Here is an 18,035-nt window from a genome sequence, read left to right as displayed (position 1 = left end):
CGCATGGGGCGGACAGCAGGCATAGGCCGGCAGCAGAGTTTATCCACAACCGGAACCAAAAAGCTGATGCTCATTGTTTAACCATTAAATTCTTATATCCCTACTGGGAGCAACAAGCACAGGGGTCAGCTACACTGCAGAATGACCCCAAAGAGTGGCCACATCAGGAATAGCTGGTGGCCAGGGCTGTTAACGTTGCCAGCCATGGGTATATGGCTCCACCAACCCCAAATCATTCCTCTCCAGTCCTTGGCTGCAGTGCCAGATGGGGGTGCGGGAGTCCCACCAGCTACCAGCTCAACAGCTGTCCTCCCTCCCCCCCCCAAAACCATTCCCAGGGCTGGGCAGCACAGTCCCCCCAAGGTGATGCTGGGGGAGGGAACCACAGCCTTTCCCTGTTCCCCACCACCACGAGGAGATGTCAGGGCTGTGTGTCAGGAACCCTGGCCTAATCCCACTTCCACTTGTGAAAAGATGCTGGGGATGAAGGGGTGGACCCAGGAACTGCAGCCTGGCCCCACTTCCCCGGCTAGGAGATGCCAGGGAAGGGGATGGGGGAACCAAGAACCACAGCCCTGCCCTGCCCCACCTCCCTGCCTCCCAGGCTGGTCTCCCAGGGGAGCTGTACACAGCCCTCCCTAGCAGCCACTTAGATCATACTGCTATCTAGCATGTAAGTCTCACCAATTTATGACTCTTAATAATTTTGGCTCTGTACTATGTTTTGTAAGGTAGTGTAAGTGATTTTTTTGTATCTGGGACCTTTTTTATTCCATTTGATTTCAAATCTTTAGATGTAGTTTAGGATTATGATTTGCTTTCTATTATTTCAACTAACAAAGAACTATTTATTCTGCAACCATAAAAAGTGCATTATTATTTACTGAAGACATTACGACAAGGGCAAAAAGCTAAAGAAAACACAAAAGCCACATTTAAGAGTATGAGGTTTTGCTACATAAATGGCCCACTCAAACATATTGTTATAACCTACATTGACCAGACAGCTCTCAAGCTATAGTACTTGAAAAAGCAAATTTTTATCAGTATAAGCCAAGTTACCCTCCATTGTTCTTTCACAGACCCATGGATTAGGCAGGAGTTTTCAAACTTCATTGCACCACAACCCCTTTCCAACAACAAAAGTTGCTATATGACCCAAAAAGAGGGGGACCAAAGGCTGAACCCACCTGAGCCCTCCACACTTGTCAGATCCTGAACCATATTGCTCTTGGCAGGGCCTATAACCTGACCTTCCCTCCATGCCTCAACAAGACTAATGCCAGCTCCTGTCAATTCCATTAAAACAGAATCCCAAACCAGTTTGAGAACTAATGGTTTCAGGGAATGTTATCACCCTTTAGTAATTCCTGGGTATTTTTCTACTGCCATTCTACATAATTTATTCAGTATTCTAGAATTTGGAGTGTATGATGCAAATCAAGCATGATTAATTCAGAAGAGAAGCAGAAAGACCGGGTGACCAATGCAAAGTTAGACCAGCCATTAACAACAAATCCAAATCATTCTTTTCTCGTAAGAGACTTTTACTCCTGAATATCACTTTTTGCTTGGGGAAAATAACTTTTTGCTTGGGGAAAATAATTTATTACATGCAAGTTTAAAATTACTTGATGGGAAACAAATTCAAGTCTTATACAAGTAGTAGGTAGACAAATAAGGGATTATTTCATCCCCTAATTACAAACATTATGTCTCTACAGAAATTCCTAGTGTTAAATATGCTGGCAAAATAGAAATCCAAGTGCTGCACTATATCCAGTACTTTATTTTATAAGTAAATCCTTTAAAATGAGAGAGAGAGGTTCTGAAATACATGGCATGTGCTCAGAATTCTAAAAGCCTTTATTTGATTATGTGTGTAAAAGATTAATGCAAATCTTTATTCCCCCCATTAACCAATGATTTAATTTAACAAGATAAACTAGCATTATTATGGCTGCCATAGAAGCATAATGTAATGTTGTCACTAAGCAGTTAAGAAGTTGTCCAAATAAAAGGGCATTTTATGTATATAAAACCAAATATGATTTTAAAAAGTTAAAAATAGTATTTAAATGTCTTATAAAATATTTTTAATCAAAACTTTGCTATCGCACACTAGTGCTTGTAAACTAAAAATAAAACTGACCAATCTAGTTTTACTGTCCAAGCCAACGTTTGAGCTTGCAAATAAATCCAGAAAAATCAATGAACCTCTGTCTGAGTGCTGGTGGGGTCTACCTGTATACATCTGATTGCAAGACTAAGTTAAAGAGATAAATGGAAAAGGTAAACAATGACAACAACAAAAACTTTAAAGTTCCTTCATTTAAAATAAACCAATGGCATTTTTAGTGACAGAGATAAGAAACTGTTGTTTACAGTGTGTAAAAATGTTCAGTATTCTTTTAAATAAGCGATTTTATATTGGCCCCTGCCATACAATTTATCCAACAGAAAGTTATCCAACGTTATAAAATAATAAGCAATCTGGTTAACAGACTAAGAGTTTGGTGCATTTAATCAGCTTTAAATTTAAAGATCATGAAGAAAAACTCATCAATCCACTAATTCACATAGTTTAAAACTGAGTTACATCTGTAACTTGTAACAACCAAAAGTAATTTAAAATACACATTTTATCTATATGCCTAAATAAATATTTCATTAAGTAGAACTTACATGCCCCAACCATACAGAGGTCCTAAAATGGGATTCTTACATAGTTTGTAGGGGCAGGGGATGACAACGTCCAGTAAATCAAGAAGACTGAGGAGTATCTGTCCCACATTCTCACCAGCAGGACAGAAATACACATGCACCTAATACATCACAGCTTAGATAGAAAGCTGTATAATTCATACCAACACAATATCGCCTCTGCTATCCAAGGTGTGTAGAGGGGTGGAGAAATAAATGTTGCTGTGACCATGTGAAACGCTGAAGGCTAGGAGGATGACAGACAACTGCTTTAGAGCCACCCCTCCGACAGAAGCAGAGGTTGGTTCTTTGGGAAGCCGACTAAGATGAGAGAAGCTCGGAGAGCGGCTGCTTGTGTGTGCCAGACACCAACCGTGGGACAGCCTGACACAGCGGGTCGGCGCGGCACTGGCTCGGCAGCTCGCTAGGGCTGGGGCAGCTGGCGGCTCGGCTCGGACGAGGAGGTTTAAGCCGCTTACATCCGTGCTGCCCGAGACACTAAGCCCAGGCTTGGGCGATGCACCCGCCGTTGCGAGGCTGGTGGAGAAGTGCTCCCGGGCACCCGGCAACCTGCACCACCCAGCGCAGAGCAGGCCCCCCAGACAGCAGGGTACCGGGCACCTGGCGAGGCAGAGCCCTGGCTGCAAGGCCTGCGCCGGGCGGAGAGCCCCGCGCTGCAGCCCGCTAGGCCGCGGGCCTGGGAGCGCTGGGCCCCCTCCCCAGGGGACGGGGTCTCATCACTCACCGCTCTCGATCTCGTTGCCCTTCTTGGCGGTGGCTGCGTTCCCCATGGCCGGGCCGGGCGGGGGGAGAGGGAGGTTGCGGTGTCGCTCCGGCGGGAGGGGGGTGTCTGGCGGCTCCGCCCGCGGGCGCTGCGGCTGGCTCGGCTGCCTCCCCTCCCTCACCCCGCGCTGGGTCTGTGTCTCCGGCCGCCGCGGAGGAGGAGGAGGAGAGAGCTCTGCCCCCCCGCCCCCACTCGAACACACGGCCGGAAATGACGGCACCTCCTCCGAGCTCCTCGGCCCGCTCGCCGCTGTCCTGGGAGGCCGGGGCGGCCGGGGACACGGGCTGGCTGCGCAGGGCGAGGAGCCGCGCGGCTGGGACACGGGATAGAGCCACCCGCGTCCTGCTCCGCTCGGCCCACAGCGCTGCCCCCGCGCCCCACAGCTACTCCCATCCCGCTCCCCGCGCCCCACACAGCGCTCCCCGCGCCCCACAGCTACTCCCATCCCGCTCCCCGTGCCCCACACAGCGCTCCCCGCGCCCCACAGCTACTCCCATCCCGCTCCCCGTGCCCCACACAGCGCCCCCTGCGCCCCACAACTACTCCCATCCCGCTCCCCGTGCCCCACACAGCGCTCCCTGCGCCCCACAGCTACTCCCATCCCGCTCCCCGTGTCCCACACAGCGCTCCCCGCGCCCCACAGCTACTCCCATCCCGCTCCCCGTGCCCCACACAGCGCTCCCTGTGCCCCACAGCTATTCCCATCCCGCTCCCCGTGCCCCACACAGCGCTCCCTGCGCCCCACAACTACTCCCATCCCGCTCCTCCCACCCCACACAGCGCTCCCTGCGCCCCACAGCTATTCCCATCCCGCTCCCTGCGCCCCACAGCTACTCCATCCCGCTCCTCCCGCCCCACACAGCGCTCCCTGCGCCCCACAGCTACTCCATCCCGCTCCTCCTGCCCCACACAGCACCCCCTGCGCCCCACAGCTACTCCCATCCCGCTCCCTGCGCCCCACAGCTATTCCCATCCCGCTCCCTTTGCCCCACAGCTACTCCCATCCCACTCCGCCCGCCCCACACAGCACCCCCTGCGCCCCACAGCTCCTCCCATCCCGCTCCCTGCGCCCCACAGCTACTCCCATCCCGCTCCGCCCGCCCCACACAGCGCCCCCTGCGCCCCACAGCTATTCCCATCCCGCTCCCTGCGCCCCACAACTACTCCCATCCCGCTCCCCGTACCCCACACAGCTCTCCCTGCGCCCCACAGCTATTCCCATCCCGCTCCCTGCGCCCCACAGCTACTCCATCCCGCTCCTCCCGCCCCACACAGCGCTCCCTGCGCCCCACAGCTATTCCCATCCCGCTCCCTGCGCCCCACAGCTACTCCATCCCGCTCCTCCCGCCCCACACAGCGCTCCCTGCGCCCCACAGCTACTCCCATAGCGCTCCCCGCGCCCCACAGCTACTCCCATCCTGCTCCGCCCGCCCCACACAGTGCCCCCCGCGCCCCACAGCTACTCCCATCCCGATCCGCCCGCCCCACACAGCGCTCCCTGCGCCCCACAGCTATTCCCATCCCTCTCCGTGCGCCCCACACAGCGCTCCCTGCGCCCCACAGCTATTCCCATAGCGCTCCCCGCACCCCACAGCTACTCCCATCCTGCTCCCCGCGACCCACACAGCGCTCCCTGTACCCTGCAGCTACTCCCATCCCGCTCCTCCTGCCCCACACAGCGCTCCCCGCGCCCCACAGCTATTCCCATCCCTCTCCCCGCGCCCCACACAGCGCTCCCTGCGCCCCACAGCTATTCCCATAGCGCTCCCCACGCCCCACAGCTACTCCCATCCTGCTCCCTGCACCCCACACAGCGCTCCCCGCACCCTGCAGCTACTCCCATCCCGCTCCTCCCGCCCCACACAGAGCTCCCCATGCCCCACAGCTACTTCATCCCGCTCCTCCTGCCCAAAGAGTGTCCCCATTAAGGATGTAAGCTTATCAGATAGTCGATACACTAGCCGACTAGTTGCTTTCTCCCACTCCTCCCCTATCAGAAAGAGGCAGCAAGACAGGGAGGAAGAGGAGAGGTGCTGGGGGGAGCCGGCTTAAAAGCCACTTCCCCCCAGCTACATGGGATGAGGCAGGGCCACAGGGGCAGCATTCCAACTTTGAAATGTACAAGAGTCCGCTGGGGACTTTGACTTCCGCTTTGAAATGTACAAGAGTCCCAGAGGGACTCCTTGCTGGCCCCAAGCTCCACCTGGGGTTTCAATCTTTGGAATGCACATTTCAAAGTGAAAGCACCTGCATAGAGCCTGGAGTCGGTGGGGGATTCCCCGCTGTCCCTGGGCTCCATGTGGCATTTCAGTCTTTGAAATGCACAAGATTGCACCTGCACTCCACAGGTACTTCCACTCTGTTCCTCTCACCTCACAGTGTCCACCGCACCCAAGCGCTGCCCCAGTGTTCTCCCCATAACCTGCAGCTACTCCTGTCCCTCTCCTCCTATCCCATAAAGTGCCCCCCACACTCCACAGCTACTCCCATTCTGCTCCTCTGTTCCATAGAGTGTCCCACACCCCAGCATTCCCCCAGAGCACTCCCCCTCACTCCAGCACTGCCCCTATCCAGCCCCCACCACAGCTACCTCCTGTCCCATAGAGGCCCTGTCACCCTAGAGCACCTCTCTCACCTTCTGTGCTGGCCCATCCAGCCTCTACAGGAGCTACCTCTCATCCCACAGAGGTCCCATCACTCCAGTGCTCTCCCATAAAGCTCCACCATGGTTACCTCCTGCCCCACTCCCCTTGCCCTACAGCACTCTCCTCTCACCCCAGTACTGTCCCATTCAGCCCCCATCACAACTATCTCCTATCCCGCTCCTCCCACCTCACAGAGTATTCCCCTTCACCTCAGCGCTGCCTCATCTAGTCTCCACCAGGGCTGCTTCCCATCCTATTCCCCAGAAGTCCCCCCTCTTTCCAGTACTATCATCTGTCCTGCTCCTCCATCACATGGTGCACTGCTCAGCCCCGGAGCATTCAGTGCCCCACCCCCATGCAGGGTGCACCCGTGCCAGACTCTGCACTCACCCACATACACATAGCGTACACTACAAGCACAACACACTCCTACATAGGCAACCTAGACTAGTATTACTTAGCACTTTTATAGCACTCCTACCAAGATAACATTTACATTTCTCTACAAAGTGTTTGAAAAAATCATAAAGGAAGCTACCTGATGGAAAAAGAATAATAGCGTCTCTTATCGCTTGCTTCCCTGGGAGTGCTGCAGATAACCATAGCTAATGTATTTTTAGATGAAAATGTGCTTTTTAAGGTGATGTCCCTGTAAATATATATTTTTATCATGCTAAATGCTTTTAATTTAGTTATGGTGGGAAAGCTTTAGCAACAGGAGAGTTATGCAGTATGCATTAAAGGTGTCGAGACTCTGGATTAGTATATCCTCTATAGGAGCTTTTGCTTAAATTTGTATGGCTACGTCTAGACTACATCCCTTTTTCGGAAAAGGGATGTAAATTAGACGTATCGCAATTGCTAATGAAGCTGGGATTTAAACCTCCCGCGCTTCATTAGCATAAAAATGGCTGCCGCTTTTTTTCGGCACGGAGCTTTGTCGGAGAAAAGCGCCAGTCTAGACGCTGATCTTTAGAAAAATAAAGCCTTTTCCGAAAGATCCCTTATCCCTTATATCATGGGGATAAGGGATCTTTTGGAAAAGATGAGGGATAAAGGATCTTTCGGAAAAGGCTTTATTTTTCGAAAGATCAGCATCTAGACTGGTGCTTTTCTCCAGCAAAGTTCCGTGCCAAAAAAAAGCGGCAGCCATTTTCATGCTAATGAAGCACGGGAGATTTAAATCCCCGCTTCATTAGCAGTTGCGATACATCTAATTTACATACCTTTTCTGAAAAAAGGATGTAGTCTAGACGTAGCCTATGTGTTTTGTCACAATTTCTGAAAGCTGCATTATCCCAGAGACACACCAATGTCTTTGTTGGTCACATGTAGAGACGCAGTCAGTGTTGTAGGCTGTTCTTGACCTACTTATCGTGCTGAAGATAAAGATTAGGACATTGACCTGTCACAGCTGTGAACTGGAAGCCAGTGGGGAAAGTGGATCATGTAGATAATGTGCTCATTGGAGTATACTGTTAAGGAGGTGGGCCAAACCATTCTGCCTAGCATGGGAACATCTGAAGAAGTGGGTTGTACCCATGAAAGCTCATGATACCATCTACATGTTTTGTTAGTCTTTAAGGTGCTACTAGACCATTTGTTGTTTTTTAAGTTTTTCCAGTTACAGACTAACTCGACTACCCCTCTGAAGCACTGGAACATCTGTAGTTTTTCCACATTTACTTTTAGGTACAGTGTTACAGTAGTTGTCAGGAGGTGATATACTGTGGCCAAATCCTCATTCCAACTGGAGATAAAAGAAAGTATTGCCCTTGTGCTACTTGGTTATTGAAGCTTGAAGAATCTAATAGGACCCCTAGATGCCATAGTATTTTGAGACATGGGAAGATAACCTTTGAAGTCAGGGAAGGATACTTTCCCAGTTCAAATAATTTCCCTAGTCTAATTGTTTGTCTCCCCCTGATTGAGTTTGAGCCAGCTGAACCTCTGTCAGGTGCTGACCTTCTGAAGATCTTGTGATATACCTGCGAAGGTGTTGGTGGCATCACAAGAAAATGAGTTATTTCAAAGTATGTTATCAGCATATTGTTGGTAGCAGAGCTTATGTATTTTCACATCTCCGATTGACCCTACATAGGTACTAAAGTGATAGGGTAGATCTCACATGAGGACATGTGAAGAGACAGTTGCTCATCACCACTCTCTGGGTCTTGCTGGAGAAGAATAATTGGACCCATTGTATGGCTATGCCCTTTACTCCGACTGTATCATATCGTATATATATATATATATATATACACCAAATTCCCAACCAAATGCACTTTGAACACGCACCCACACCTTACTATCAGAAACATACATATACTTTTGTAGGCACATTATTTCAGGCTAACACAACACATTCAGTTGATACAACATTTATTACAAAAGACTGACAATTCGGTGCAGGTTGCAGGAGCAAGCATGCTCAAGCTGGGGCCCTACATTATTCTCATCACACACAAAACGTAATTAAAATTTTTCTGCATGCATCAGTTACAGAAGAAATTTAAATTATGTTGACGATAGTAGCTCACATAGAGTCTACTTTCATTTTAGCCCCACTTCTCAGTTGGCTCTGACTTTCTCAAACAAGTTGCTTTTGTTCTGAAATACAGTTTGAACCTCTTTAGTCCAGCATTCTCTGATCCAGCAACATCAGTGTTCCTCCATTATTTTAGTTAGCCAGATGTACATATATCATGGGAGTAGTCCAGTTTCCAACTGTCCCATAAAATTTGTTTACAGCCACCAGTCCTGGCTCTTAGTGTTCTGTGCTGTTATTTAGCTCTAATTTATTCCCTAAATATCTTCTAAGATCCCAATAAGCAATAGAAGTATTGTTAATTCTGCTAGGCAAATTGACCTCACATGGTTCAACAAATTCCCAGATTCAGCATTGGTTAGGTCCTGAGGATGGTGAACTAGAGAGGTTCAACCTGTATCTCATACCGCAACTCGCCTAAAAAGTAGAGACGGTGTTAATTTTTTTCGGTTTAATTAGTTGAGTTGTTTTTGAGTCACATGAACATAAATATAGATTCCATATTTTATAGCAGAAAGTTGTGCTTCAATAACAGCAAAAGCCAGAAAGTTCAAATTTAGCTTGTTTTGGTAATCTGCATTAAAGTAGAAGATAGCTAAATTAAAAGAAAATCCATTCAGATACTGTATTTTGATATCTAGCATCAGCAATTTTAGTCATGCCTAGTACAGTTTGTCTATTTATGTTTTTTCTACATATTTGTTATATACTATTAGGGGAATTCCTTGCCAAAAATAGAAATTCTGAATATAATACTTTAAAAATCTGTATATTTTATTTATCAAAATAATGATATCATATTAGTTTCAATTATTTTGGTAATTTATTTCAATATTCCTGTTAATAAGTATGTCTGTAACAATACACACAACAATAAAGATTTTGGAAATGGTTTTTGAAAAATAGATTCCTTATTTAGGCATATTAATACAGAACTCTGAGCAATAATTCATTTATTGTACAGTACAGAACCATTTTCCTACACTCAGAAACAGTGTAAAGGCTTGTAGGAGTTAGGGGTATCAGTATCTAAGGAGAGGGAAGTAATTGCTAGGAAGAAGTCTAGAAGTCTTTGAACTTGAAGGGCTGTTCAAAATGGGTTAGGGAAAGGTATGGAACAGGTTTTTTGGGGGGAGAGAGGGAAAAGGATTATTAGGGACTGATATGGAAAAAGTGAATAAGGAAAAGGTATTTACTTGTTCCCATAATGTAAGAACTAGGGGTCACCAAATGAAATTAATAGGTAGCAGGTTTAAAAAAACAAAAGGAAGTTTTTCTTCAAACAGAGCACAGTCAACCTTTTTTTTTTTTTTTTTTTTTTTTTTGCAGCACTCTTTTGGGGAGCCCTGTATTCCTCGTTCTACAAGGGATAAGGGCTCTGCTGAAAAAGGATGCTTTTCCACCTTTTGGCCCAGTCTAGACTGGGACAAATGGCAGAAAAGGCTCTCCTGGAAAAGCGATCAGAAAAAGCGACACAATTTGCATAGCTTTTTCCGAAAAAGCCCTATAGTGTAGACCTGGCCTCAGACATGCACTCCCCATCCCATGAGGCCCTGCATTCTTTCTCCTGTCTCCATGAGTCTCTGTGCCCCCACCCAACAACCTCCTTCCCATGTGATCCTACAGCCTCCCCCCCCCCCATCTATGGGTGTCTCCTTTTAGCCATAATCCTTCATTTCTCTATCTTTGCCTGCTTCCCCTCTGCCCATATGGGCCCGCACCTCCACTCCCATTCTGCCCTTGGTCCTTTCTGTTCTCCTGTACTAACTCCTATAAGCCCACGTTTGACTCCCTAGTAGTCCCACTCTCTGTCTCCTGACCTGGCCCAACAGGCACTGTGAAGAAGTGATGCTCTTTCTTTTCCATGTCATTGCTGGGGCTGGCCAGAAACAGCTGCTCTGTTCTAGCACCATGGTGTCCTCTGGTGAACAAAAGCAGAACTGCGGTAACTTTTCAGCAGAAAATATAAAATGTACATGGCACATGAAATATGCACATGCACAGTGACACAGAATTCCACCAGGAATATTATTGGGTGCCTCAAATTAAGGATGTCCTAGTTAAGAACCCTCTTCTCCACTGGTGAAGTTGAATATGTTTGTAAACTCATCAGCGTGTCTATAATTATGACTGGTGTGGAGAAAGTGAACAAGGAAGTTATTTACTCCTTCCCGTAACATAAGAACTAGGGGTCACCAAATGAAATTAATAGGTAACAGGTTTAAAACAAACAAAAGGAAGTTTTTCTCCACACAGCACGTAGTCAACCTGTGGAACTCCTTGCAGAGGATGTTGTGAAGACCAGGTCTTTAACAGGGTTCAAAAAAGAACTAGATAAATTCATGGAGGTTAAGTCCATCAATGGTTATTAACCAGAATAGATAGGAATGGTGTCTCTAACCTCTGATTGCCAGAGGCTGGAAATGGATGACAGGAGAGGAATTGCTTGATGATTACCTTTTCTGTTCACTCCCTCTGGGGCATCTGGCATTGACCACTTTTGGGAGACAGGATACTGGGCTAGGTGGACCTTTGGTCTGACCTAGTATCACCATTCTTATATTCTTATGTTCTTAAGAGCTGTGTCTACATTGGCATGATTTTGCGCAAAAGTGGCCGATTTTGTGCAAAAACATGCTGCCTGTCTACACTGGCGGGGAGTTCTTGCTCAAGAACACTCACGTTCTAATGTGTTAAATTAGTGCTTCTTGCACAAGAACTGTGATGCTCCCGCTAAGGAAAAAGCCCTCTTGTGCAACTGTTCTTGCGCAAGAGGCCAGTATAGACAGGCAACATGAATTTCTTGCGCAAGAAAGCATCTACACTGGCATGGATGCTTTTGCACAAAAAACACATCTCTGGCGCAAAAGCACGTACCAGTGTAGACGCTCTCTTGTGCAAATACTTTAACGCAAAAACTCTTGTGTTAAAGTATTTGTGCAAAATCTTGCCAGTGTAGACGTAGCCAAGGTGTTTATTTCCAGTTGAGGACTCTTGCACACTGATAGAACATGTATATGCTACAATCTAAATAGCTTTATTTCAAGGGCATTACAGGGTTAATTTAGAAAAGATGAGTGAAAGAAACCTCTCTTAGAGCCCATGCTTTCAAGCCTTTTCCTCACGTGAACCACATTTCAACACAGAGATTCTCTTAGAGACCATATAACTTAATCACAATTAGGGATGTGAAAGTGTAACTATGTACACTACAGCTAACCCATGAGCCTGGTTACATGCAGGCTTTCAGCACACATGCACTGACTCCCAGGGGAAAATACTCTATGCATACTCAGCATATAGCTTTCAAATGGACATGACTTTAGTTAAAAAAACAATGTTTTTTCAACTGAAGAAAAGGCACTGTTGTTAAGGCTTATTTCCATGCCAGCTTTCAAACTTTACCTTCAGTCAATTTTGAAAAGGCCATGTTAAATACAAAATATATCTGAAAAAAATAATTTACAAAGTGTATTTCATTCTCATTTTAAAATAATAGAATGAATTTTATTGAAACTTTTTCCTAAAAATTCATCTGTGGATAGAGATCAAGTATGGAAAAATAAATGGTTTATGTTTTGGAAAGTGGATTGTCTAGAAGAATTACTAGTACAGAAAGTAGACATAAAGCAATTTTAAAGACTGTTTTGTATTTATTGTTATATTTTTATCAGCTCAGCAATGCATTTGAAGTTCAGGATAAATATTTTGTCACAACATAAGCAACATTTAAACCAAAGTTGTTTGCAAATTTGAAACACATTTACATATCATTATTACTTTTCATACATTCTAATACATGTTACTATATAACTAAATATTTTTTTAAAAATAAAGTATAATTATTGTGATGTTCATGCAACTATTATTCTTTCCATCCCCTCTACTCTCTTATGATTGTTTCCCCATTTGTTGACTCATGTTTCAGAGGGTATAATTCTGCGAACATGTGCTTAACTTCAGCCAGGCCAGTCCTCTCAATGACTTCAGGGGAAATATTCCACTTATACTCAAGGTTAAGCACATGCATAAGTATCTGTAGAAATAGTCTTAGATTATCAGGCCAGGATGATTTGTGCTGTAAAGTGGCTGGTATACTTTGGTGTGCTCTGAAATTTAATGCTTGTTTGTGTTTACTTTAGCTTAATTCTGCCTCACTTACCTTTTATTTGAGAATAAAGATTAATCATAATGCAAAAATAGTATTTAAACATAGTTCTCTTTTTCTCTGTTTCCTTCAGTATTATTATTTTTTAAAATACTAAACAGGAATTCCTTGTGATAGTGCTTGGATAGTATTATGACTAATATATAGAAACACACTGGATTAAATTATCATAAATACTAATGGTAAGCACAATAGGAATTTTCAAATATTAGCAAGAACTCAAATAACTAAATAATAAGGGAGAAATGAACTGAAGGTAATGTAAGACTGATAATAAATATTCTTTAATGATTCTATTTGGTTTCACATGCAACTGTAAAAAAACAATGGAAATTTGTATCACACAATTTACAAATGTTATTGGGTTAAAATATCACAGGCTGTTTTCTATGCTCTCATGTATTAATCAGACAATAACATAATAATAGGCAGCTTCAGATTAAATAAAAGTAGGAGAAAAATTGTTCAGCACAAGTTTTGTCATTTTTATTTACCTTGAATAATATCTATGTAGATGGCGTCATGAGCTTTTGTGGGCACAACCTACTTCTTCAGATGAATGGAGACCCCTTAAATCCTGGTGAACTGGGCATGGCGCCACTATCTATCTAAACTAAGGGAAAGGATTAACTGGGAAACAACTTTTTTTTAAAAGGAAAACTATGAACTGCTAAACAACTAACTATCTAATTGGTAGGTTGCCAGATGGTTTCAACAAAAATACCGGACACACTTGACATTACATCACAATCTACATTACATCTTATTTAGAAAATACCAGACATTTATATTTTCTCAATTTGTTTCCCGAACAGAAAGCTCAAATACTGGACTGTCCGGTTCAAAACTGGACACCTGGCAACCCTACTAATTGGGAAATAACACAGGTTGAAAGAGGAATGACTTATCTAAAATATGGAGTGAGGTAAGGAACACTGCTGAGCTCCATCTCTGGCTGGAGGTGGAAGAGAAGAAACTGAGGGGGGCGGGGATCACTGTGCGCAATGCTTGCACAGTAGGAGCGCACGATTGGAGGCATGTGCATGTGCATGTGCAGCCCCAGTGACAGTGCTCTGAAGACTCCGATTGAAGCCTCATCAGTGGCACACTAACCCCATTATGGGCCCTAGTCTGCCACCTTCACTTTGAGTAGTACCTTACCCCATAAATAACATGGGAACATTGACATGGGAACTTCTCTTGTTTAGAAGCACTGACTTAATCTTTAAGAGGTTGTGGGTTTTTTGTTTGTTTGTTTTGTTTTTACATTAGGGCCTGCTTTTTAAGCTGGAGATATATCCAGTATATGTTGGAAGTCTTAACTGTTGGTCTTCGTTTTGTACAACTGTTCCAAAAGAATCAATCCCCAAATCTTAGTTCACTAGTATTCAAATATTAGTGTAATTACAATAAAATCATATATGCATTGTGGTTTGTACATTCTGTATCATATGGAATCTGCAAATGAACAAATATTTTGTTAAAAAAGTAAGATCTCAGTGATATTTCCCAATACATAACCACTAATTGCAGACATGACAAGTGGAAGATGACATGCATTCCTTACTTTTTGAGTTTTTATACAATAGTTTATTTTATAAACACACTAAGTGTAAGAAAACTTTAATAGCATGATCACTTAATAAAGTTTGCATACTTTTTGTGAAAACCTCTATAAATCTCTGGATTCTTTCAAATCCTTAGTTACTACTAAATGGTTAAACAGTAGCATAAGCTAAAAACTTATTTTATCCTTTATTCCTGGGTAGAAGGTAGAGATGTTAGATATCATATATTTTATTAATCATGTAGCTGCAACAATTTTTAGCAGCTACACATTTACTAAAATACTCCCCGGGGGTGGAGCCAGCTGTATCAGAGGCAGCAGTGTGGGGTGGCAAAAGCCCCTATCTGCCAGGGGCCTGAGCTTCCTGTGGACAGAGGCTGTGCTGGCATTCTGCCTGCCCCTGCCTATGCTGCTACTTTAATACAGAGGCAACAGCATGGGTGGACTCATGGAGAGCTGCCTTTTAAGCCAGTACCCATCCACTGCCTCTGTGGGAGGCAGCAAGGGGGCAGGCGACTCCATAGAACCGGTATGCGCAGAGAACCAGGTTAAAACATTTCCCTGCATGTATTGGCTCCCTCTTGCCTCCCCCTCACCTTACCCTGCTGCCTCTTTATCAGAGGCATCAACATGGGGGCAGGGAGGCAGCTCCCTGGGGAATTGGCATGCACAGGAGCCGGCTTAAAATCCGGCTCCCCATGGGCACCGGTGCCCACCTCCGCACTCAGAGGCAGTAAGGTGGGGGGTTGCATGTAGTCATTTGGATTAACCAATAAGCATGGACTTATCAGTTAATCATTTAAACAGCTTTACACTAACATTCTTAGTAGAAGGTAGCATTTTTTTAATTCAAATACAGACCTCACCGCAGCAATTTTATAATTGTTAAACAAGATTTAATGTTGTTTGCTTTACTTGCTGAGTCAGAGTCCTAAGAACTCTAACTTTCTTAAGAAACACTTTTTTTATGATCTTATTCTTTTAGCCATTATAGGGTAACATTTTCCACACATTTTTAGTTGTCAGCTTATGGAGTGTTATATCTGGGTATGTCTACACTACCCCGCTAGTTCGAACTAGCGGGGGTAATGTAGTCATCCTCAGTTGCAAATGAAGCCCAGAATTTGAATTTCTCGGGCTTCATTTGCATGAAGCCTGCTGGCGCCATTTTTAAATGCCGGCTAGTTCGGACCCCGTGCTGCGCGGTTACACGCGGCACGGACTAGCTAGTTCGGATTAGGCTTCTAATCCGAACTAGCTGTACGCCTTATGGAACGAGGTGTACAGCTAGTTCGGATTAGAAGCCTAATCCGAACTAGCTAGTCCGTGCCGCGTGTAGCCGCGCGGCACGGGGTCCGAACTAGCCGGCATTTAAAAATGGCGCCGTCCGGCTTCATGCAAATGAAGCCCGGGAAATTCAAATCCCGGGCTTCATTTGCAACTGAGGATGACTACATTACCCCCGCTAGTTCGAACTAGCAGGGTAGTGTAGACATACCCTTTGCTATTACCCATAAAGGGGCAGATTGCACAGCCATTATTCACTTGGTAAACACTAACTCTCAAAAGTAGCGTGGTTGAAGTCACTATGCATCAGTTCTCTCTGTAAACCGTGCACTTGTCTGACCACTCAAGAGAGATTCAAAAGCTGCCCAGCTGATTAGCAGAATGTCCACAGCTAGGTTTTGTTTCTACTGCTGGCACACAATGGAATATGGAGTGATGCACATACAAAAATTTATTCTGCATATGGATGGAAAAGATTAGAGGGAATATTGCTATGCATGTGTGTAAGTGCTCATTTATCATTATGGTTGCAAAATTTAGCTGAAAAGAACTGCTAGCTGGTCACGGGATTTTTATATGCTCAGCCGACAGTCAGGGCAGTGAGTGGTGTGTGTGTGTGTACTATACACCCGAGACTTCAACTGCTGAGACCGGGGTCCCTTGCAGTGGGCAACCTGGAAGAGGTTGATGGGCGCTCCAATAAGTGTACAGGAAGAGCTTATTACACTTCAGATTTTAGCTGCTAGAATCTGTGATTCCTTCGCTGCGGGCAGCCTCGGGGAGGCTGAGAAGTGCCCCAACGGATTTTGCCACCTGGGTGTGACACAAATCCAAACGCCCAAGCTCTCCCTGTATCTGTCCCTAATGACCGGCTGAAGTTCTTTTAAAATAGTGCCTGGTTCTGTTACAGCAACTGAAGGAGTCAGGTTAAAACTTAAACATTTACAGGTTTATTGAGGAAGCTTATAAATCATATGGTTGCAATGGCTATTGTTCTATTTCTTAACTGCTGACATATATATATATATATATATATATATATATATATATATATATATATATATATATATATAAAAATGGTTACAAAGAAGATAAAGATAGGAAATAGAAAATAATGTTACCAAATGACAGCTTAATCTTTAAAGAGCTCTATTCTATGCATGCACTATAACAAAAGGACACATGAAGGTACAATTTTTACCCTCTTCTGCGTCACTCGATCCCAGCGTGTCAGGCCAGGATCGGTCCCTCAATTCCTCGGAAAGATGAAAATACGAGGTGGGCGTCCCCGTGGAACCTCGGGAGGTCAAACACCTAACCTGACCAGCAGGTAGAGGGCAGATTGACACTCAAAAGAGAGTGTGCTGCTGTACCACCTTATATACCCGTTGGGTCTCGTATTTTCTCTTTCTTATCTGTATTGCCAAATGGTGCTGGTCTGTCTTTTGTGAGACTAGTTCTTACAAGGGAGTTGTGAACTTAATTTACATTTGTAAGAGAGAGTTGAGAGTATTAAATTGGAAGTACTGGATATTCTTTTTCTCAGTGGGAAATTCCTCTCCCAGGGACTGTGTGTGTTCGAATCAACATGGGTGCCAGCCGGGCACTTCTTGCAGCCTCGAGTTTATTTCCTTAATCGTTACTCAGAGTCAGAGAAACTCGCATATCCTGGTCTCGCATCAAAGCAGATCAAAGCTTAATGGCTATGCTGATTTTCTTATTGTTCCTTCTTTGCCCTGTATACAGACATCTCAGAGGGCAAGCAAGATTGTTTGAGATGGGGGGGCTGTCTGGATACAGGGTCACTGCTAAGGGTTTTTTTATATGCCTTCAGACTTTCTTTAATCTCTCATCTCAAATCTTCATGTAATACACAGATTCACAAGTTCCACAGCCTGTCACTATTCCTGTCTTACTAGAATATATTAAAAGGCAAGAATCAGCATACTGTGGGATGAGATGCAGAACTCAGTTCACCCGGGAGAAGTCAAATGGAGTAAGATAATGGAAAAGAGAAGATAGAATTACGGGGGAGGAAATAATGGACCACATCCAGTAGTCTGGCAATGACGTCTGGTTCTCCCCACATGGGAGACAATTTTGTCCTTCTTTCTTTCCTCCTTTAAATTTACACTCCCTTTCTGGAAGGTTGCGCCTCAGCTTTAGAACTCAGGAGATTACTTCCATATCTTAAATTGTATAGCCAGGTAGAAAAGATGAATAAAATAATTATAGACTGTAGGATTAATAGTGTACCTGTCATAACATGGCCAAATTTAATTTTGGTTGTATAGCGAAGTCTAGACTAGTAAATACCTTCCATTAAGAGAAAT

The 18,035-nt window shown here is 44.9% G+C and overlaps 1 protein-coding gene across 1 annotated transcript in view; it reads right to left on the bottom strand.

The window, feature by feature from the left end:
• Nucleotides 1–3,732, bottom strand: part of PRKACB (protein kinase cAMP-activated catalytic subunit beta) — a 129,547-nt gene extending 125,815 nt beyond the window's left edge. Inside the window, exon 1 of the mRNA XM_006120295.5 lies at nucleotides 3,449–3,732. Coding sequence (XP_006120357.1) covers nucleotides 3,449–3,494 — 46 coding nt within the window. The 5' untranslated portion in view covers nucleotides 3,495–3,732. The remainder of the gene's footprint in view (nucleotides 1–3,448) is intronic.
• Between the last annotated feature and the right edge of the window lie 14,303 nt (nucleotides 3,733–18,035).

The sequence above is a fragment of the Pelodiscus sinensis genome, chromosome 9, assembly GCF_052426305.1.
Source record: "Pelodiscus sinensis isolate ZL-2025 chromosome 9, ASM5242630v1, whole genome shotgun sequence".
NCBI classification, from domain to species: domain Eukaryota; kingdom Metazoa; phylum Chordata; order Testudines; family Trionychidae; genus Pelodiscus; species Pelodiscus sinensis.
This window is presented reverse-complemented; position numbering and strand designations above follow the sequence as displayed.